This window comes from Archocentrus centrarchus, chromosome 22 (genome assembly GCF_007364275.1).
Source record: "Archocentrus centrarchus isolate MPI-CPG fArcCen1 chromosome 22, fArcCen1, whole genome shotgun sequence".
Taxonomy (NCBI): domain Eukaryota; kingdom Metazoa; phylum Chordata; class Actinopteri; order Cichliformes; family Cichlidae; genus Archocentrus; species Archocentrus centrarchus.
Window position 1 is genome coordinate 9,065,293 of NC_044367.1, and position 23,230 is coordinate 9,088,522.

Sequence of the window (23,230 nt, forward strand, 5' to 3'; positions counted from 1 at the left end):
TTAAACTTCTAGTGCAGTTTAATGCTGATCCGGACATCACTGACGCCTGGGGAAATAGTGCTCTCATGTATGCTGCCTTTTCTGGGCAAAGCCAGGTTCTGGAGTTTCTTGTCAGGGCTTTTAAAAGACTGGGACTGAGGCTGGACAGGACCAATAATGCTGGCCACTCTGCCATTGAAGTTGCCAACTTCTTTGGACACAACCAGTGTGTCCAGATTCTGAACTTTCCCTGCAGGAGGAGTGTTGGCACAGATGAGCCACTTGTTGCGAGTACCACTCAGGAGGGAGAGTGCCGTCTGCCCCGCAGGCTCCCCAGGCATGTTCTGGAGAGGTTCTCTAAACAGTTAAATAATGAAGATCAATTGCCTGGGGTATTTCAGAGACAGCTGAAAATTGGTGATGGCAACAAAGTGTGGAACCGCTTCAGATGTCCCAGGAGCCAGTCTCAAGAGGAAAACCATCGCCACAGCTGGGCTCTGCCTCTTCAGCTTGAGAAAATCCAAAGTGAGGGGGATCACAGCATTCTCTTCACTGGCAAGCAACAGCAAAACTGCCAGCTTAGTGAGCTAAGGGGGGCTAAAACACTGAACGCTCTTCCTGAGACAAGCCAGAAAGATGTCAACCGAGACACTCGACTCCCAGAGCAAGCACCAGAGAGTTTTCCTCTCTGGGGGAAAGCAAAGTCATTTAACCTGGACCTTCAGAGCAGCAGAAAGCAGTCCTATCAGGGTGATGTGCGTGACATGAGCCTGTCAGCCAGCAAATTAAAGAGAGCCTCACTACAGGATGAGAGATGCCTGATAGACAAGATGGACTGTCATGGGAACACCCAGGGCTTGACAAACGATGCTGACAGAATTGTCTCAGTGCCAAAACCGCTTTTAAACAGCAAGAATCAGCCTGTAATGGCACTGGAGGAGAATGTCAAATCTAAGAATGAAGAGGCTAATAACATGGCTTCACTGAGCAGAAGAGAGCAGCAGAAGAGGGGTAGCCTTGGCCTGACTGCCAGACACAACAAGCTACTTCCTGCCAGGGGAGAAATTGAGTCAGGAAAGCTCCCAAACCATACCCCGGGGTTCACGGGCCTGGGGACCAGACTGCTGCGGCGATTCACTGCACCTGAGTTTATGAGGATGGTGATAGACTGCTCATCAGGCTCCTCAAATGGCAGAGGTCGGATGTCCCGCTCCGAAACCTTTCCTTTCTCACACACGCATCAGCAGGTCAACAGTCAGCCAAGCGTTGACAGCATCAGTGCAGTGAAGTGCGAGTTTGAAAGCTACCCGTCTCAGTCCACCCTCAACTAGAATAACTGCAGAACTGGCTTGTAGTAGATGTTTTAACAGCATTTAAACTTCTGGTACTTGCTTGCAGATAGAGCCTGTATACTGAGAGAAGTAATGATTCCTTGCTTTTGTTGCAGCTCGTTCGTTTTTCAATACTTACTAATGAAAGGGGGGAATTTAAAGCTAATTGTTCAGTTGCATAAAGCTGAGTGCAATTTTGTTAATTCATATTTGAAAGCATTTATAAATTCACATGATCTCAGTCTGTGAGCTACTGAAAATTATTATTTTGTTTCACATATATAAGATTTGTATTACCTGGAATCGAATGTATTTGATATTGCTTCTGTGTTTATAAGAAAAAAAAGAAGTATTTCGCCTAAATATTCAGTGACCGTGCACTGTATGGTTCATGCTAAATATGTAATAAATATTTTAAAAGACCAGCACATTCAGCCTGTATTTATGCATGTGCGAAAGGGAGTCAAAATGACTTTAGTGAATACCGATTCAGTATGCATCATTTATTGATTTATACAAAATTAAAATGTGTAATTCTCTTTTTCATGAATGCTTCACACAGAAATAGAAATACATGAAACGTGTCAACATGTATCTGTGTCAAAATACAAAGACTATGTGCAAAGTGTTTTTTCAGCAGGTTGATGTCCTGCAGCATCACATGCCAGGCCTGTGTGCTTTATCTAGGCAAACAAATGCAAATACAGTCACACACATCTTCTTCAGGAGCAACACGCAAACACACACACACACGTCTTATGATTTTTAAAACTTGTCACAATACAAAGATTTGAATGACACATTCATACTTTGCGTGCGTGCACGCGCGCGCACACACACACACACACCACACACACACACACACACACACACACACACACACACACACACACACACACACACCAAAAAAAACAACTATACAGTTAGATTTCAGTAAGAAAAGTAACATTTTGAACTCATTTCATATAATTTACTGCAGTGAATCAGCAGGTAGAAGGACCTAATATTCAGTATTTATTTACATTATTAATTTATCTGCTTATGCTTCAAATCCATACCTAATAATGAAACCTTATTTTCAACTTCACATCATACAAACAACCAACAATACCTTTTCAAATAAAGAATAAATATAAAAAAAGAAAAATATGGAATTGGTGGTTTTCCAATCGCCCGATAATAGCAGCTGGGCTTTCATCTACCCATTTGTTATGCTAATAAAGGAGAATTGTCTTTCACATCCCTGTTTGGTACATATTCAAGCATTCACATCAGGCCAGGTGTGCCTCCATTTGGCCATGCAAAGAGTGTGTATTGACAGGTTGTTGTCCAGTTTCCACTACAGAGTGTGAGTGTGCAGAGGTAACTTTATCCCTGCTTAATAATGTCACAAAGAGCTACTGTGGTTTGAGCCTAACACCAGCTTTAAAAGCTTTACACAGCTAGCAATAATGCCCACTATGAACACTATATAGAATTTTTATAGTAGCACATGTACATATAGTCATGTGGAATATAGACTTTTGCTATACGTTTGATATGCACCGTGTTGTGCTGTGTTGAATCCCACTGAATGTTACAGGAAACCATTCAATAATCAGATTGTACCGAGCTGAGAGGTGAGGAATTGCATGCTGCCTTTAACTCGCTCCTAAAATGCTTCTCTCATGCCCGAGACCATGCTGCATCTCTCTACCAAACTCGCCACCATTCCCATGGTAGCAAAATGCTGTCTGGGTCTGCGTCTCTGGAGCTGATAGCCCACTGGCTTGGGAGCTAGAGTTGGACCCCAGTGCTAGTCCTCTTCTGAGGCCTGGACAGGTCAGACTGAAGGTGGGTGTTGGGGACCAGGAGCCCCGTGGGGTCAGCAGCGGGACATGCGTTTGCGGTACTGCTCCACCAGTGGGACCAGGCACTGAGGTGAGCCACTCTGTAGCAGGAAGGGGTGCTCCAGCAAGTCAGTGGCGCTGGCCCTCTCTAGGGGGTCTCGAGTCAGCATTCGGTCCAGGAAGTCTTTTAGAACTGGGGAGATCTGGGCCAGAAAGAAATAGGTGCATAATATATTTTAACCCCAATAAATCACTACAGTGATGTGGTCATGTTATAACATTATATCCAGCATTTGTTGAGACATTTCAATCTTTCAACTGACTAAAAGACAGCACACGATGCTGCTAGCATGCCTAAATATACTTCATTTATCTTCAAAAAATTAGTGTACGTTAATCTGTTCTCGTACCTGACTGACATTTCGTACAGTAGGAGCTGGCTCATCCCTCAGCCTCTTCATCGCTGCTACAGGGGTTTCACTGAAGTACGGTGGCTCTCCATCCACCATCTCAACCACCATGATGCCCATCGACCATATATCAACCTGGTAAATCATCACACAGACAAAAAAAAAAAAGGTATCTAACAGGTCTCATACTGTTGCACAGATTGCTCCTGTTGGCAATCGGTGCCACACTAGTGGTATTCATGAGAGTTGAATGTGCGCCTCCTCACTTCAGTGCCATATGGCGATTTGGATATGACCTCAGGCGCCATCCAATACGGTGTCCCCACTAGAGACTTCCTCTTAGGGATGTCCTTACTGATCTGAGCACAGAAGCCAAAGTCTGAAAGCTTGACCTGTGGGGAGCAAAAATGCTTTACTTAATGACTATCAAGAAAGCAAAGAAAGAAAGAAAGAAAGAAAGAAAGAAAGAAAGAAAGAAAGAAAGAAAGAAAGAAAGAAAGACAGAAAGAAAGAAAGATCATACCCTTCCGTCTAATGTGAGTAGTATGGAGTCACTTTTGATGTCTCTGTGAATGACTCCCTGTGAATGGAGATAGGCCAGAGCTTGCAGCACAGCTTCACACACTGTGGCAATCTGCTCTTCGCTCAGCCTGCAGGACAACAAATGTGCGCACGCACACACACACACACACACACACACACACACACACACACACACACACACACACACACACACACACACACACACACACACACACACACACAAACACAGATTTTACATGAACATTTCACACTTTCCATTACTAGTTGTGACAAATCAACAGCTCTGAAAGTTGAATTTCATGAATCACTGCACATTAAAGGTAACAATAAAGAGTGCATGGTTCAAAACAACAACTCCCACACAGCAGAATGACGAATGAAACATGCCCGTTCCTCCACGATGGTGATGTGCCTTTAATATTTTTTCAAGTGCAACGTAAACATTTAGAGCCAAGCAGCAAAAAGCCATTTTCAAGCAGGTAACAGCAAGATAACAATTACTTTACAGAGTACGGTGTCTCCCACGCATCAGTATCATAATAGATTAAAAAAAAAAATAATTAATTGGGTGGATTTCTTAACAGGACTTTAATCAGTCTGAAAAATTGTCTGACAGCAGAGTCCAGGCTGGAGAAACAGCATTCACAAAGAACACGTGTCCTTGATTGTTGTATCAATATACTGATTATTTTAGGCTTAGAGAAGCAGTGGCAGTGACAGCTGGCTCATTTTGTACATCATCTGGCTTGAGAGAGAAATTTTCATCTCTTTGAGTCAAGCAATCTAACCCTGAGGTCATCCTATGGAGATTGAGCCAGCCATCTGTTAGTAATATAAACCGTATAGACAGCTCAAACAAACACACCCTGATAAAATTTAACTGCTGCTGGTCAATATGTTTTCCTCCTTTTTGATGTATGCACCGCATCATCAGGGAATCAAATTTCCAGTCAAAATCGACCTTCCACATGGCATGTAACATGCACAAATTAAATTATTTTACTGGATTATTATTTTTCTCTGGAGAAAAGCAGCAGACATGGTGTGCAAGAGAAGACCCAATGCACTCCTGGGATCAGCATCGATTACTCAGCAGTTGATACCACACTACCCCCTTGTGGTTGATTTAGTTATTAAAATTATAGGATATCCACATGGAATCAGCAAAATACATTTTTTGGTGGTGGTGGTGGTGGTGGGGGGGGTGCTCTTACCTGGTTTCAGACACAATGTTAGTTAGTGCTCCACCCTGCAGGTACTCCATGATAACCCACAGCTCCTCCTCTACCAGGGCAGACTTAAACATCTCCACCACATTTCTGTGCTGATAGTCCCTCATGATGACCACCTGCAGCACAAAACATTCATCTTAGTACTACGATCGTTAGAAATATAACCCACAGTGTAGGCTCTTATTGGTTCTCTAGCAGTAAAGTTGACTCCGCTGTTCAGCATTAGTATGGCTCTGTCATTGGAGACCGCTGCCAAGTAGAGAGAGTTCATTCAAACTCCATAATCAAACACAAGTAAAGATTGCCATGGTGATGTCATAAGCGTTACTTTTTTGCCTCCAAAGGATAGATGTGCATAAAAATGGACACTATGATAACACCCAATTGTGTGTCAACTGCCTTTTTGAAGCTTCTTGCTTTTTGCAGCCAGAAATGACCATATTTGAATACAAGTTATCAGGTAACCTTAGTAAGCCAGTGGTTAATGTTAAGTAATAAAAATAAATTATTAGACTTTTCTTTTTTGTATTTAACCACACAGCAAGCAAAACCGTCAAATAACTGCATTAAAAATGTTCAGGCACTGCTATGAAAGGGAACGTTAGCTCTAGAGACCAAATCTGTTTTGTTTTGCCAGGCTGTAAACACTCTCCTACTTTAAAGTTTTGATGTTCACATGGGTATCTGTAGGGACTGGCCTTTTTGGCATTTAAAATGAAGCCACTGACTTCGCTTTAAGCTCTGATTGCTCCAGAGCTACAGGAAATATTGTTGAATTGAACTGTTTTTGAAAGACTACACAACAAAGAACAGAGATATGTTGCTGTAAATGACTCTCTTTGCATTTTAGAGATACTTGCATTTGTATGTTGAATAATTTTTTGGTACCTCATTAAAGAGTAACTCTCGCCTCTGCTGCCGCCGCAGGTCCATCATCTTTACCGCCACTTGCCGGCCGCTGTGCTTCTCTGTCGCGATACACACCACCCCTGTTGAGCCCTCTCCGATCTTCACAAAGTTTTCCAGATAAGAGCGTGGATCGCCCTTGTCCACCACCATCTGTAGGGCCGCCTTGAACTGTTCGTGTGTCACTTTAGGTGGGTCGGGTGGCGGTCTGGGTGAGGGATGTTGTGGGGGTCTAAAGGCGGGAGAGCAGGTGCCTGGAGGACTGGTGGCTAGTGAGCCTGTAGGGGAAGGTCGAGGTTGGGAAGGGCTGTCCTGTCGGGGATAAGGAGGATTGGGGCAACCAGAGTGCCTGAGAAAAGGGTCTGGTCCACTGGGCCTCAATCCCATATTGGGAGACAGACCCAAGGTGTAGCTAGCTGAGGAGCGAACAGTCCGCTGGGGTCTGATGCCTCCCACAAGAGGACTGCTGGTGCCAGTGGGTAGGAAACCAGAGTGGTACCTCACTGCTGATTCTCCCTGCAGAATAACAGAAAAAGGGTGAGGTAAATTAAGAGGGAGCTTGGCCACCTGTCTAGGGCTCATGACCCACTTTAAAACTGAACGTAAATCAGGTTCTTCACTTTCCCTCCACATCCACTTCACCTGATATGACCCATGTAAAGATGTTTTTTTATGGTCCCAAGTGTCCTGCAAAAATCTTGGCAAACACATCTTCTTTCAACATTTACAACCCCACTGGCACCATAAACCCACATTTCATTTTTTTTTAACTCTAGAATTAAAGCCAATATTCAAACTCAGAACTTTAATCCCCTTTAGTGAAAAGCCAATCAATAAGCTGCCTCACTAAAGTTCCACAGCCTAAGCATTAACATGATCCCTGATGACTTCTTGACAAAAAATAAACTTTTATTTAATGTATTCAGAGCTCATACAGAAACATGCTGAGTAATAAAAAATGATGTACATAGTATTAGAAATATGCATATATTGTATATTCTATAAATAATGTATTATCAGTGCACTTAATCACTGCAAAGGCTTACTTTCAGGTCATAGGAAGAGAACGGCCTCCCTGGGCTGTTCTGTTGGTGCATGTACATTGGTAGATTGGGCCGGAGCTCTGTGGTGACTGTGCCTTGATCTCCATGGGGTGGCTGTATGGTCATAGCAGGGCTGTAGAAACAAGCTACAGGTCTTTGATTTGGTGGCATTCCCCTGGGCAGCTGGAAATCTCTCTTCCATATCACTCTCTCCTGAGGACTGCCCACCTCACTGCTCATATAAGCCCCTTGACTTGGCATCTGGATGTTCTGGGACTGAGCAGGATGTGACGGGCCCTCCAGGGAGCTGACCCCGACTTCATAGGTGGATGTGGCCTTGGGCAAAATCCCATTAGGCTGCAGAGTGATGCTCTTCTTCATGCCCAAGTAAGGGGTGTTGGTCTCACTGTGGATGTTCCTGGCCTTATCCCTCCACTGTTCCTGACCTGCATCCTCCTCATCATCATCATCATCATCATCCTGGGTCAGACCCTCATACTGGTAAGTGTCCGCCTCGTTCACCTCCCCCAGCCTTCCCAGAGATTGGGCCCTCTTCCTGGCTGAGGGGCTGCTCTTCCGCAAAGAGTTGGAACTGGTCACAGACAGACGGTTCATATCATTGATCATGGCTGCGATGTAGTCTCCGTGTCCGATCATGCTCCCACGCACAATGGTCTGAATGGAGAGAAGCATTTATCTGTTTCACATCCTGCTAGTTATGATTGCATTATAGAAAGATTTGGGACTGAGAGGAATGAGGGTGACATAATCATTGCTCAAAGGCAAGTTAAATTTAGACTTGGGAATCTGCAAAGGACATCTTTGTCATTCTTCAAAGACAGCGACTTTAATTTATTCCCCCTGTGGCTATTCTGACAATACAAAAAATATACTAACAAATGTTTAAAGAGAGACACAAAGAATGAGCCTCAAAAAACTGCTCACATGCTTTCAGATTGTAAAGATAACTGCTCGTGACCTTTCATGTGGTATGCATAACTGGCAGGCAATCAAAGGCAAATAGCCTAAACTTGCCCTGACAGAAAATGATCAGTCAAACTTAGATGTTTTGCCAGAAGAGGGTTAATGTAAGACTGACTGCATGGTGGCTTATTAGGCCGACTCAGGGTAGAGTCATGTTCGGTACACAGTCAGTCTTCAGCCTCTCCCATTTCTCTGGCTCAGAGCCATTATATCCACACAGGAGGGGGTGTAGAGGTCAGATGACATCTCACCTACTGTAGCACCTCTCTGTGAGGAGGGAATGGTAGGTGATAATAGCTTCGGTGAAATTTCACATATATTTAAAATGAAATTGTCTTCTCATCAAGAAATAACCTGAAATGTGCCAGATGTTTATTATTTTTTAATTCTATCTTCTGTGTTTCTGAAAACACAAAACTTATGCTGACTGACCTGAGTGACCTAAATGCTGAATGACAGTTCTCATATTTCACAACACTATTAAAAATCACATCATGGACTTAATAAAATGTTTGTGCTGTTTTTTTTTTTTTTGGTTTTTTTTTGGACGGGCCATAAAAAGAATCAACAGTATGCTCAATGAAACTCTGAAATCTTGAGATTTGCAGGCTTTATCACTCAGTGGCATTTCCTCTGCTGTACCTGCACTTTTTATCCCTTCTGCTTGACATCTCTGGGAAGGCACCATGGACTGTTATTAATTGCCTGCATGGAGTAATAAATCTTGTGGCCCTATGAGCATTCAACATTGTACAGTCAGTGTACACAGCAGGGTCATTAGCTCAGCCACATGATAGATAAGAAAGCAAAAAGATGGGGAGGGGAGCAAGCTCACCATGTTGCCATCAGAGGATTGTGGCATTTTCTGAGACAACAGAATCCCTCTGCAGCACTCAAAAATACTTTTGCATTGATGCAACCAGCACATATTTCTCTGAGACTGAAGTTAAACTTTTACAATAACTACTAATTACAGCTTAATGACAACCAAAGCAGTGTGCCATTCATTAGCATTCACCTCTGGGTAAGGTCATAGAATTATAAAGACATAAATGGTATACCTTCTTTGGCCTCAACTCCACCTCTGTGATCCTGGAAGGGTCCACCATGGGTTTGGGCCTTCGCAGGTTCTCTATTAGGCTTTGCCATTGGGTCGGCAGGCCTACAAAGCAACCTCGCTTAGCATCAAATGAGGTGTGGACACGGTGCTCAAAGTTCTTGGGCGCTGATATTTCAGGCCTCTTCTTTTTCTTCTTGCGAAACATCTTCAAGTCTAAAAGGGAAGCAGCCTGTCTGCCTCAAAATGTCCCTGTAGAGAAAAGTATTCAGCTTTAAAGAAATTCCACCCAACATCACATGCAGCACAAATTTAAGTAACTGTAATCTTGACATTTTAATACAAACAAAACTCCTGTGCCAAAGTTATTAAAGACTTATTGTCAGTCACTGACCGCTCTCATTTCCTCTCTATTCTCTGACCTGTTGTATTCAAATAAAATCTGCCAACAGATGATCGTTCCACATGGGTAATATACACGGCCAGTTTTCTTTTTTTTTTCCTACATTGTAAATTAATACTAAAGTCACCCACACTATGAAGGAACACATAAGGAATCACGTTAACTTAAAAGTGTTAAACAATTCAAAATGTGTTTTAGATTTTAGATTCTTCAAAGTCTGCACCTTTTGCTTTGATTATAGCTTTAGACACTCTTGGCATTCTCTCAGTCTTGAAGGAGTTCCCAGTGGTGCTGTGAACTTACTGGACGCTTTGCCTTCACTCTGTAGTCCAACTCATCCCAAACCATCTCAACTTGGTTTAGATCAGGTGATTGTGCAGGCCAGGTCATCTGACCACAACACTCCATCTCCCTCTTTCTTGGTCAAATAGGCCTTACATAGTTTGGAGGTGTGTTTGGGGTTGCTGTCTTGTTGAAAATCAAATGATGGTCCCACTAAGTGCAAACCAGATGGGATGGCATGTCGCTTCAGAATGCTGTTGTAGCCATGCTGGTTAAATGTGCCTTGTATTTTGAATTAATCGCCAACAGTGTCACCAGCAAAGCCCTCCCTACCATCACACTTCCTCCTCCATACTTCACGGTGGGAACTACACATGTAGAAACATCCGCTCACTGTTTCTGTGTCTTACAATAACATGGAGTTTGGAACCAAAAATCTCAAATTTGGACTCCTCAGACCAAGGACAGATTTCCACTGGTCTAATGTCCATTCCTCACGTTCCTTGGCCCAGCCATTCTCTTCCCCTTGTTGTTCTTCCTTAGAAGTGGCTTCTTTGCACCAATTTGACCGTAAAGCCCAGATTCACGCAGTCTTCTCTGAACAGTTGATGTTGAGATGTGTGTGCTGCTTGAACTCTGTGAAGCATTTAGGTGGGCTCTTATCTGGGGTGCTGTTACTTGCAGTTTCTGAGACTGGAAACTCTGATGAACTCATCCTGTGCAACAGAGGAAACTCTTGGTGTTCCTTTCCTGTGGCGGTCCTGATGAGAGCTGGTTCATCATAACATTTGATGGTCTTTGCGACTGCACTTGAGGATACTTTCAAAGTTCTTGAAATTTTTCGGATCGACTGACTTTCCTTTCTTAAAGTAATGATGGACTGTCGTTTTTCTGTCAGCTGTCCTCCAAGTAAGAGGTGCCTACTTTGAAGAATCTAAAATATAAAACATATTGTGGTTTGTTAATCCTTCTTTATATACCAAATAAATAGATTTTATCTAATAAAACCACTGAATTAGTAGAAACTTTTGACTAATACTATATATATATATATATATATATATATATATATATATATATATATATATATATATATATATATATATATAAAATGGCTTATCTAATAGCTGTGACTGGGATGTAGATGCCCCACACTGCCTTGCTGCCTGTCACAAGCTTGCGCCACAGTGAACAGTTCCAAGGAGAGCAAATGGATTTGTAAGCACATGTTTAATGAAGGATATCTGGTCAATTAAGGCTTATTCATTCTCCGTGCCCTTTTACTGATGAGCACGAGGCTGGGCTGGCCAGTGCCCACAGGCTTTCAGTGCATTAGCAGAATAAGTACAACACACATTCATGCACACGCATATATACAGACATAAATATACTATGGCAGGCTATCCTTCACAGCCTTTTTATAACCGTTTTCATATCCCATCCTAATTAGTAGCTTGTGTGCCCTTGATTGCAGGGAGGTCAACTGCTTAATCTTCAGATGGATGGTCCTGCGTTTCTTGAGCCACTAACTCAGATTTACTGTATATTCAGCTTTATTTTCCATTCAAGTGGGGGGGAAATAATTAAATGCATTACATCTCATTTCCTCGGCTGCACAGCTGTAAGGAGAGATAATCACTCACGTTTAAGTCTCTTGATTGGAATTAATACTTTTTTTATATAGCTCACAGCATGGAGGCCATCTCAGCTAGCCACGCAAGTGGACGCCAGTGCTGGTCTGCTGCTTAGTCCACCTCTTCTGGTCCTGACTGAAATATTTGTTAACTCTTGCATTGTGCTTTATGTGCTTTACATTCGGGGTTCCCAGATCATGGATCGTGCTGACTTAATGCTGTCATGGTAGCTGTGGCAGGCAGGCAAAGGTTGGACCCCAAATGCAGGACCAAATTCTCAGCTATATAGCACCAAATTACAACACCAGTTGCCCCAATGTGCTTTATATCATAAGGTAAAGACCCTACAATAATAGAGAGAAAACCTCAGCAATCAGGTGACCCCCTGCGAGCAAGCACTTGGCAACAGTGGGAAGGAAAAACTCCCTTTTAACAGGAAGAAACCTATGAGAGGGGCAGCTATATGCCATGACTGGTTGGGGCGAGGGGAGGGAGACAGAACAGGGTTGAATGTTTGTATAAGTCTCCCATTTAAAGCTAATTTAAGCTTAAAGTTATGGTTTATTGTAGTGGTGCTGCTGTGAGTGGCACTGGTTGTCGCTTAGGCACAAGGGACCTGCTAGTCTTTACCTCAGCTAATCTGGACCTCTCATCCTTTGTAGTGTCTGTGCCTTTTGGAAGACGTGTGTGCTCCAGCTTTGGTGAGGGAAATTTTATTCTTTGCTTGTATGTAGTCTATGCTACATACAAGCATACACCTTGCTAACTAAATTTGCTAAGGCCACTTATGCTCAGTTCTGTTTCCAAAAATGCCAAAACGTTAAACTTGAGGCTTCAAAATGTAAGCCATGGTTAACATTCTTCTGCAGTAGCAGACTAAAAGGACCATCAGGCTCAAAACACTTCTGTGCCCAAATAATCCTCACAGAACTCTTGTTTATTTTTGCAAAATGTCACCCTGAATCAAATGGCCAATGCAGAGGCCCACAAGGTACCCTGAGAGTATCAGATACAATCTCCCATCATGCACTGTGAAATAGTGGGAGCTGAGAAAATTAGTTTTTCAGCCCTCTGCAAACCAGCAGGCGATCACACTGGCAGCCTTTCCTCTCTCCACCTCCGCCCTCGGACCAGCATGGCTCTAATCGGCATCAATGACGCCTGTTAAGAGATGTATTGGTGACTAACCTACGCTGCACACCCCGCTGCATCACTGCAAGGTAAAAGTAAGTCAGGCCTGCTAGTCACATCAGCTAAACCTCCACTTCATTACAGGAAGACGGTGGTAGGATGAGGGGTGAGGGGGTGGGGGGAGTACTGCTAGAAAAGACGTGACACTCACCAAGGATAATTCAATCACGAGGCTAATATGCTAAGTGTTGCATAAACGCATCACTCTGTGCTCTCCCTATGTACATAATGTGATGCTGGGAAGGACTTTAATTCCATCTGACAGGGACATTGTGGTGTGAGGGCTCTCAGAAGGTGGGGTGAGAGGAACTGGGGCCAAGATTCCAATCAGACCTGGATATATTAGAAAGACAGGGACCCAGTTTTTTTTTTTTCCTGGAGACACAGAAAGGCTTTTAAGTACCAGTTGCGACCCCCTTTTGAATCCGAAATGCCTGAGAAAACAAGCTGCAAAGCAGAAGATTGTGATCTCTGTCTTTTTTCCTTTTGCACTGCACGAGAGGCTGTTTGCTTAGATAGCAGTTTAAGGTGCAGATGCTGGCATTGCCTGAACAAATATTTACACATTTACGCTCACGTATTCTTTTATAAGCATATCAATCAATATTCACTTGAGTGAAATGCAAACTGCTACAGTCCTCCGCTGCCAGCAATAATAGGGTGTACCAGTGCAAAAGGGCAGCTGTTTTTTATGATACTTCATCAAGTTACATCAGTTCAAAACAGCAGAGAACAGAACATATCACAGCATTCATTATTCATACTTGACCACTGTTCCCCTCTGCAGACTCTGGAAATACAAACTAACCACTGTGGTATCAGAAACAAGAAGAAACACACGACGTATACTTGATTCATGCCTGGGCAGAATGAATTGAAAAGTGGATGCACTTATTGATTTACAAGCTTTAATCACATGCAACTGGCCTTAGAGTGACCTCTCAGACTCTGCCAAGCTCATGACAGTCTTGACAGCAATAAGCTATTGATTCCTAAGTCCTAAAATATGTTTCCACAAAGCTGAACTTTCACAGCCCACCATCTCTTTCTGGTCACATCCCTCAAAGCTGCAGGGACTTGACCCTATGCCTCGATGGCTTGTCTTGAATCCATCAAAGTGCTGATGCAAAACTCAGCTAGCTGCTGTCACAGATATGAAAAGGGAGAGGGATGAGGTCACTCTAAAAAAAAAAAAAAATTGTGCTACATTAGGTATTTTTCATCTTTACAACTTCATGCAGGAGCAACAAATTAAGCAGATCCAAATGCATGACCTAAAAACTCACAAATCCCGTCACCGAGAAATAAGATCTCACACACTGGAAATCAGCAAAAGTCTCTTTGCAGTAAGTATTTCTAAAGTCTGACTAAACATAAACCTTTGAAGAAGGATGTTGCAGCATGCAAATTCTCTAATTCTCTAATGCATGCAAATACACTTCTTTTTCTGCAGAAAGTAACCACTTAATCCCAATCCCAATCCAGGCAAATTAATCCAGTCACAGCCTTACCCCTGACTGGATGGAGCTTCTTCACCTGGCAGAGTGGCTTGGCCTCTCGTACCATGCAGAATTTCAACCAGGCAATCCATATGTTCCCCGCAGACAACATGACAGAAGAGGAGAGAGCATGCTTTCCTTCCTCTCATGTTCAGATCACCCCCGAGCAGGAGTTGCGGTCGAGTGGGAGGGGATCGAGAGATGGGAGAGATAGTGGATTTGCTCGCGTTTGCGCCTCCAGCTCTGTTGAATGATTTTTTTTTTCCTCCTATTTGCCCCTGATTTCTGCTTCTATCTTTTTGTTGGCGTGCATGCAAAAATGTAGTGAGTGTGCAGGTGACTGTGCTCACAGGATTAGTGGTGTTCAGCCCCTCACTGATCTAATTTTAGGAGCCATCATTCCCCCCCCCCCCCCCCCCCACCCCCCCTCCTCTCCAGCGCTAGACGCATGTTTATTTTGTACAGGATTCATGTTCAAATAGTGAGGTGAGGGTGGGAGAAGATGGAGATGAGGGTAATCCTCTTTTTGTGCTTGTCAATGCATGTATAAGCTTAATCCAGCTATACTGAATTACAGGGGGTTACATCTATTTCATAACGGTATAGATAGCATCAAGGTCTTAACGGCTGCTTTTTGGAATGTGCAGTGCAGTGTGGAGGGCTTAGAGATTGCTCCTCTATCAGCTTCATTATGATGACCGTTTTGCCCTTTGAGTGTAATGAGACTGCCTCTCAAGGGGGGCAGTGGGGGTCTTGGTTGGTCATCTTTTTCCTGTGCTTTGTAAAACACAGAACCATGCACTTACACACACCGTCTGAGGGCATAAAAAAGGTACAAGGCACGGGACGTGACTGGACAGTACAATAGCAGTGTTTATGATTACGTTGATGTCTTTCTCTTTGGAGTCACCTCTACAGACATGGAAGGACTTTCAATAGGACATTACATGTGATGTAATAAGCTGCATTCAATGACACGGAATAACAAGACGCTAGCAGTCTGATACATCATGCATGACAAAGTAATCGGAATATAAGGAATGTGGGAGAATGGGATGAATCTATTAGCACTATAAGTCAATTCATTGCACAAATGTGGCTTTGGCTGATTGCACAATTTTGTTTCTTTAGGGCATGCTAGCTGCAATGGTGCTGGAGATGACACTGTTGGGGTGTCAGTCTAACACTAACAGACTAAAATAGCAACTGTGCAATGACTTTTCAAACATTTTCAATCTTTGGTGATATCTCGACTTTTTCTTCTGTGGGACCGGGATTTCATTAATTCTGTAAAATGCCTAAAACATCTATAAGCAATTCAAAAAAAAAAATGGGACATACATGAAATAAACAACATATACAGTACAGCCAGAAGTACAACAGCTCATTCTTATAAAGAAAAATGCATGTTTAAATGTATGAAATTGATGGTTTGGTGAATATGCTGAAGGAACTGCTGTTCCTTCCATAAAGAAAAGCATTACATCAGTAACCTTTCACATCATTCCCTTATTTTGGCTGCTTGAGGAACGGACCACCTGTGCTGCTCAGCCACGGAAAGCCATGAAGCTCACGAAGCACAGTTCTCGTACTGATGTTAATGCCAGAGGAGTTTTAGAACTGCAGTCAGCAGAGCGTCGGCAACTTTACTCTCTATGCGCCTCGGCATTCGGCGATCCTCTGTAACTTTCTGCCACTTGAGTTCCTGTGATTCCTAAAATGCTTCCCCTATGCAATAATAGCCCTTACTGTTGATGATGGAATACCTAGGAAGGAAGAAATTTCATGAACTAACTTGTTGCAGCGGTGACATCCTGTTAGAGCACCAGGATCAAATTCACTGAGATCTTCAGAACCACCCACTCTTTTCCAAATGTTTGTAAAGGCACACTGGAGCTTGATTTGATACATCTTGTGGTTATGGACTATAAACACCTGAATTATTTATTGTTACACTAACTGAACATTTACTTGAAGTTAAGTTCAAACTGACACTGTGTCTAATAAGTCATCAGTGTGGCTGGGACTTTCTCCAGTGTAGTTCCCATGTAGTTACATGTAGCACTCTCACTACCCACTCTACCTAGAAGGCTTGCACAATTAATTGAATTTTTTTTCCCGATCATGATTTTGGCTTCCCACGATTAAATGAGCATGAGTGAGTGATATTTAAAATGTGCCCTCTGCTAATTATAATGCAAAGCAGCGAGTTCTGACCACATGCCTACATGTGCCAATCACAAGTAGCTGTTCCCTGCAACACGCACGATTCCTGGACAAGTCTGGATGAGTAACACTATGTGAAATACAGATATACAACAAAATTGAAATGTCTGGCACAGCAGAAGGTGAAGAGCTTGTTCCTTGAAGTGAAACATCCTTCATTTTTTCCAAAAAGAAATCATTATGAACAGAGAGCTGTAGAGTTGTGTCTGCACCTCAAAGCAACACAACTCAGTTTTCAACTGCCTAAAAAACACACCACAAAACTGCAGTACCGTTACTGCACAAAGGCCAAGAAAAGCAATGCAATGGTTGCTGACATGACTCTTCCAGCATCAACTCTGATGTTCATAAAAGCGAGCCTGTGCAGCGCGTCAGCATATCCATCCTGCTCACAAAGATGCACCGAAATCACCAATGCAATCACTTCCATTTGGCCAAAGATGTGTCTCAAAAACACAATGAGTAACAAAGGCATTAGGACAGTGGTGAACATAACGGCCAAAAGATTGTTAGCACCCTCACACAGTTATTTTCACAAAGTGGCGATACCTGAGTGAGATGCAAAACACTGCAGGGGGTTGAAGAGAAAGAGAGGGATCTCACAACTGTCAGGTAATTTCCTGAGTTTTAGTCACATCCATCATGCTGGGACAATAAATGGAGTGAAAGACTATATTATTTTTTGGCAAAGATTAATTTAGAGCAATGTAGCACAACCCAGAGGTGAAAACAGTTAATTTTATTTAATGTTTCGGTACTGTTTTTCACACACACACACACACACACCACACACACACACACACACACACACACACACACACACACACACATATATATGAAGATGGAAAAATGTGAGACCCATAGTGAGTGGGGTCACCAGTTTATACAGTTTTGATTTGAATATTGGAAGGTGCATCCTAGTTGGCTGCGAGTCAGATAAGTCCTAAAATTACTGTTTAATTACTGAATACTTCAACACTCGCTGTTTTTGTCAGTTTTGTCTTAGGTAGAACGCACACGGCCCATTTGGTTAAACTTAAGATAATATGCAGAATGTCTCTTCTCTTTGGGGGACAGTCGACTGCTTGAAGAGTAAGTAGGATTTCACTAATTTCTATGGATGACTAAAGTGCCAGGTGTAGATATCCAAGAGGAGTTTTCTGAAGTGGTCAAACAACAACTTTCTTAGCCTCTGATGTAGCTGTAACTCCAATACAAGCTCCAGTCAGGTGTAAGGACATAATGCAGAACATACCCAAGGGCATGTGAAGTGGGTGTTATGGACTACTTTTGGTCTACAGTTTATCAACAGCAGTGTACAAAAAGGAGTAAGCCTGCATAGAGTGCAGCCAAAATGTGTCCACAGACAGACAAGACAGGCAGACAGACACATAACACCACACCTGACAAAGTACTTGAGGCCACCTTTCTATTTGTTCTGATTAAAGGTGTCTTCAGGACCACATTTTACCATGTTGATGCACAAACAGGCACAGTACTCACAAGAAAACTATAATGAAGTATAGGTCCCTGTTTGGATAGTCCACTGTATCCATATTGTGCTTTTCAGTTTATAAAATTAGACATTAAGCACGGATGACCCACATTTACACAGAGACTTCATTCATAGTGACATATCTTTGGGTCTTTCAAATGTCACATACACTCGCAGCGATGCGTCATATGGAGGCTTTCACTCAAATCTCTGGATGAAGTTGTGCCTAAAATGGTAGAAGTCACTGCGATTCTGAGAAAGTAAACGGATCAAAAAGCTCATCTGTCATTTTTCCCATGCTCTGAATAAGTAAGGAAAAGGCCTGAGGATTGCGAGTACACAGAAAAACAGTGTCAGTGCCCAACAATGTGGGCTGTCAGTTCCTTCAAGAGCAGATATCTGCGCAGGAGTGAACACTAGTCCTGTGTTAATATTGACAGGAGGAAACAAGAAATGAGAGGTCAAGACAGGAGCAGTAAGAGTGGGGGAGGAAAGGAGAGTCCGGACACTCAGCTGTAGTGACAGAAAAAGAGAAGGGCGGATAAAGCTAGTATGAAGGACGGAGAGGAAAATAATCAAGATGCTGGAAGGACGGCTATAGATTTGAAGCTGTCAGTGAAAATTAATGTTCACATTTAGTTTTGTCTAACTTAGAAGAACAATGACATTGATAGGAGCTCTCTCAGTACTGAAGATGTAGACTGTTCTCTCCATCAGCTTTTCTGCAGTAAACAAGCCTCAGCGAAGGGGATTTCAAGACAGGACAGTTGCATCAACACAGCGCATACATCATTCTGTCACCTGACATAATGGCACTGATTCTCACAGATGAGAAAATGCACAAGAACACCAGTTTGCGCTGCCCTGCAGCAGAGAGTGTGGACATTAATGCGCAGTAAAGCTATAGTCTCTATCTACTCCAAACACCTTAACATAATGACACTGTAAAAGCAGCACTTCTGTTGTCCTGGGGCTTTATGGGATGTTATCTGGATGCTGACACATCGCTAGAAAAACAGACTGTCACGTCAGGAAATATGCTACAATATGTATACTAAGGGCTAGAGGCAGGAGCATGAGAAAATGCAGCACTGACCAACACTCTGTTTAATTAAAGATCCTCTTGGCTCTCACAAGTGCTTTGAACAATTTGACGCTGTGCTGATAGAGACGTGCGATCAGGCTGGACCAATGGTACGAGCCCAACTTTTCTCTCCTGGGTCTAATTTATTGATGCATTGGGACTCGGTGCATGCTTTACTGTACGCGCATGTGCTTATGAAAGCTTTGATTTATATTTTTTCCCAGCCAAGGCCTCAGCATGTCTCTCCAAGGGACAAAGCACAGACCATTTTTAACCTCAAATTCCTTATGGTATCAATCTGCACCAACTCTGCTGTCCTTCTCTGTCACCCAGCATGGGTGCTGTTTCAGCCTAGAGAAGGGGACTCATGTCATGCTGTCCTAATTTGGACTCGGAGGATTTTTTAATCCTTAGTGCTTGACATCTCGTGGCCAGTAGCTACACTAAGCTGGTAAATGCATGGCCCCCTTCAGCAGTGTGAACATGACGAAGACGCTCCTTTAAACAATCGTGAGCACAGCACATGCTGGTGGTACATCACAGCAGCACCTGCGTGCCGCGATTACGTGCGTGAGAGGTCCTATCACTTCCTGTCCTGTCAGCGCCCCACCGCGTGTGTTCAAGTCTGTTTATGTTTGCTATGAGGCTGTAAGCCCGTGTGAAAGCATAATGCACAACGGGCAACACGAGACAAACTCCAGAATATAGACTTTAAAAGACACTGAGTGCACATCACCCTCAGTGAAGCAGATGTCCAGCTGTGTGTTTGGGTGTGTGTGTGTGTGTGTGTGTGTGTGTGCATTAACCAAAGAGACCTTCTCTGTCACATCCTCTACCCTTTCTCTCCTCTTCCACCCTCCTCCGTGAATATCAATGAATGACCTGAGACATAAACAAGAGGTTTTTTTTTCTTACTGCAAAGCCTCAGTTACATCATCGTCAGACAAAAAATAAATAAATAAACAAATGCACAAATATAAACTCGAATCCTCAGGCTGCAGATCCATTTCGATCAATGCTAAATGTGTGAGCAATGTATGTTGTTTTCAGGATGGCACATGCACAGATAACATCGGGTACAGTCTCAACTCACACATATAGCATCAAGAATTTTTTTTTCTTTTGGTATAAGTGCATGAATGCTGTGATATCATCAGTAAGAATGAGTGCACTGTCAATGCTAAAGCACTGGGCTAAAACAACAATCTATACGCTTCCTTTAAAACAACCATCACCTTAGATTGATTTCACTGAGGGCTTAGGATCTAATAGGAGACTAATAGAGAGACTTTACAAATCTATTTTTTCTAGAGTACTGACCAGATTTCCTGTTTCCTTAATGGCTCAAACTCAGCACAATAAAAACACAGCATCCCACATTCATGCAAACCCTTGTACGACAGGTTTTCTTTATGTTAAGAAAATATGCCACATGTGAGTCTCCTTATTGTCCCTATTTTACCACAGCATCCATCTACTGAAGTGTGTATATATGTATAGGAGAAGCTTGGAACTTCATGCACTGGCACAACCAAAAAGATCACCTGAATTCACAGTGTCAAAAACAGGAAGCATCTGTCCACAGTACCCATAATAATGACAGATTTATCAAGTGTGATCCACCTCGAGAATGACAAGGCTTTAGGGAGTGCTGAATGCTTTTTCTTGAAATAGGGGTTGAGGACAGAAGAGACAGAAGGAGAAGAGGATGTTGGGATTTTAAGGAGGAGGGGTGAGCAGAAGGTAAAGGCTCCTCTTTTGAGATGCAGTCCATCACTGAATGCATCCAGCAAAAACCTCTCAGTATTCCCTTTTTCTCCCCCACATCGGCACCTGGCTGCATTGGATTTTGCTCACAGCCTCTCCACATCCTCTTTCTCTTCCTCCACCACGGCTGATGCCAACTGATGGCAAACACGAGCCTGGTCTTTATCAATGACGTTAAGCCTCTTTTTATTTTTTATTTTTTTATTGTTTTAAACCCCCACCCCACTTTACCCCACTCTCCTTGCTGTGAAGAGAGGAAAGAGGGCTCTGGAGGGATAAATCATTGTTAGAGAAGAAAAAAAAATCAGTCATTCCCCCCCTTACCTTGCTGTCCAGTGAAGAGGAGAGCCTCTCTCCTCCAGGAAGGATCGGAAGCGAGAGTGTGCACATACACTCACATCTACTATTATACACCGCTCACTCACATTCACACACACATATACGCTCACACACGGACATACACGCTCTCTATCTCGTACACACAACGGCGAGGAGTGATGGCTCTCAAGCAAGAGCACACTGCAGGCTGCCGCTTGCCTGGGAAAGCCTGATGCGTTCCTCCCTCCAGGCAGAAGCACATACTGCCATCTCAAAGGCTCTTTGTTGGGGCTGATCCATCCCTGGCTCTGTGGTTGAGTGCTGCTCCGTGTACCGGTGCCTGCTCCCGGGGACAAGGGCTGTCCGTGCAATGGATGGACAAAGCCATGAAAAGGAAAAGCAGCATCCAGGAGGAGAGAATATCACGGCCCCATATAGCTCCTTACATCCACCCCCTTTCTCTCCCTCTCCTTCTCAGGCTCGCTGCCTTTCTTTCTCTCTCTCTTACAGACACACACACTCCCTCCCACCTCCCTTTCTCTCTCTGTCTCTCTCGCTCTCTTCCTCCGCTCACTCCCTCTCTCTTATCACTTCCCTCCTTCTCTGCCTCCTCCCACTCTCACTGGGCTGCAAAAGAACTGATAGCAGCATGTGCCTGTGCCTGTGCGCCGGTTTCCAGTGACTGTAAGGAAAGGAGAGCTCTTCTACACCTCATCACCTGGGATACCTTTCATCTCCCTCCCCACCCTCCATCTCTCTCCGTCTGTCTCCTTGCACGTAATGTGGGTGACACAAGAACGCAAGGGTGCTCCCAGTGTGCTGCTGTTCAGTCAAATGTATTATCCATGAAATGACAGGGTCAGGGATGGCAGATGGCAGGAGGGGTTGTTGTATTTGGATGCTTGTAAAAGGGTGTGGGGCTATTTCTGTATAGGGGTTAATCCTCATCCTCACACTTTCTTTCAAGTCTAGTTTGACCCAAAAACCTTTGCAAGTGAGGGCACGAGGAACTGAAGTTACAGCACTGCCACGCTCCTACATCTGCTCCAGCATCCTCATTATTTGAGTGAAACATTCCCTTCTCCTTTTACCACAATCATTTCCTGAATAATTTATACAGCAGCTAAGACCAGGCACAAAGAAGGAAAATGTATTAGGGTCAAGTCATGCAGAAATTGCCTGCAAGAGTGAGCCAGATTTAGGGCATATGTGTAATACATGGCATTTTGATATGAGCCTGCAAAGGCACTACAACAGGCTTAAACATGTCAATAAAGTGAAGTGAAAAAAAAAAAAAGAGAGAGACTCCACTAAACCAATCTGCATAACAATGACAGGTTTTTCTTTTAGGGGTATGGCAGACACAACCCCTCCCTCTCTTTCACTCTTACTTGTCAGCATTATTGTCACGGATATTAATTGTCATGGCTGTATATTATTTCCTTAGAATCCTGATTTCCTTGAGTTCAGAGCTGTGAACAGCACTAAAATATATATTTAAATGCACCAATATATAGCAGCTATCACAAAAATACTCCAAGGTTTGCAGGGCTATCTGAGCTGGGTTGCTCATTTATCCTTATCTCTGCTTGGCCGGTATGAAGGAAGGCTGTGCAGGTCAAAAGGTCAGTAAATGAAACATGTCTTCCTGCTTCCATGAGAATTCAGAGTACCGCAGAATTTCGGTTCAACAGGATAGCATAAACAAGTTAGTGCACAAAAAGAAAACTACTGCTGCACTGTTAAGTATGCATTTTACTGTATATTGTCTTTGTAAGAAAAGGAGAGACTAGGAGAGGTTATAAAAGCAATTATTTTTACATGTCATCTTCACTAAGGGGTCTTCTAAAGCCAACTCTCCTCTTGGATAAATAGCGGAAAAGTAGCTTGTAATGTAAAACAGATTTTACAATGACAATGCTGCTCTTAAACCACAGCGTCATTAAAATGAAAGCGCAGGGGCTGCATAAGTAAGACCACTTTTAACTGTTTGCATTTCAATTCATTCTATTGTTTA

At 43.1% G+C, this 23,230-nt stretch overlaps 1 protein-coding gene across 1 annotated transcript; it reads right to left on the minus strand.

The window, feature by feature from the left end:
* Positions 1 to 1,823: 1,823 nt before the first annotated feature.
* Positions 1,824 to 21,673, minus strand: pak6 (p21 (RAC1) activated kinase 6). The gene is made up of 9 exons (XM_030719681.1): positions 21,220 to 21,673; positions 9,319 to 9,566; positions 7,277 to 7,948; positions 6,213 to 6,746; positions 5,307 to 5,440; positions 4,073 to 4,199; positions 3,816 to 3,941; positions 3,550 to 3,684; positions 1,824 to 3,342 (listed from the first exon to the last, which is right to left on the minus strand). The coding sequence occupies exons 2-9, from the start codon at positions 9,520 to 9,522 to the stop codon at positions 3,175 to 3,177; spliced, it is 2,100 nt and encodes a 699-aa protein (XP_030575541.1). The 5' UTR covers positions 9,523 to 9,566; positions 21,220 to 21,673; the 3' UTR covers positions 1,824 to 3,174.
* Positions 21,674 to 23,230: the final 1,557 nt, after the last annotated feature.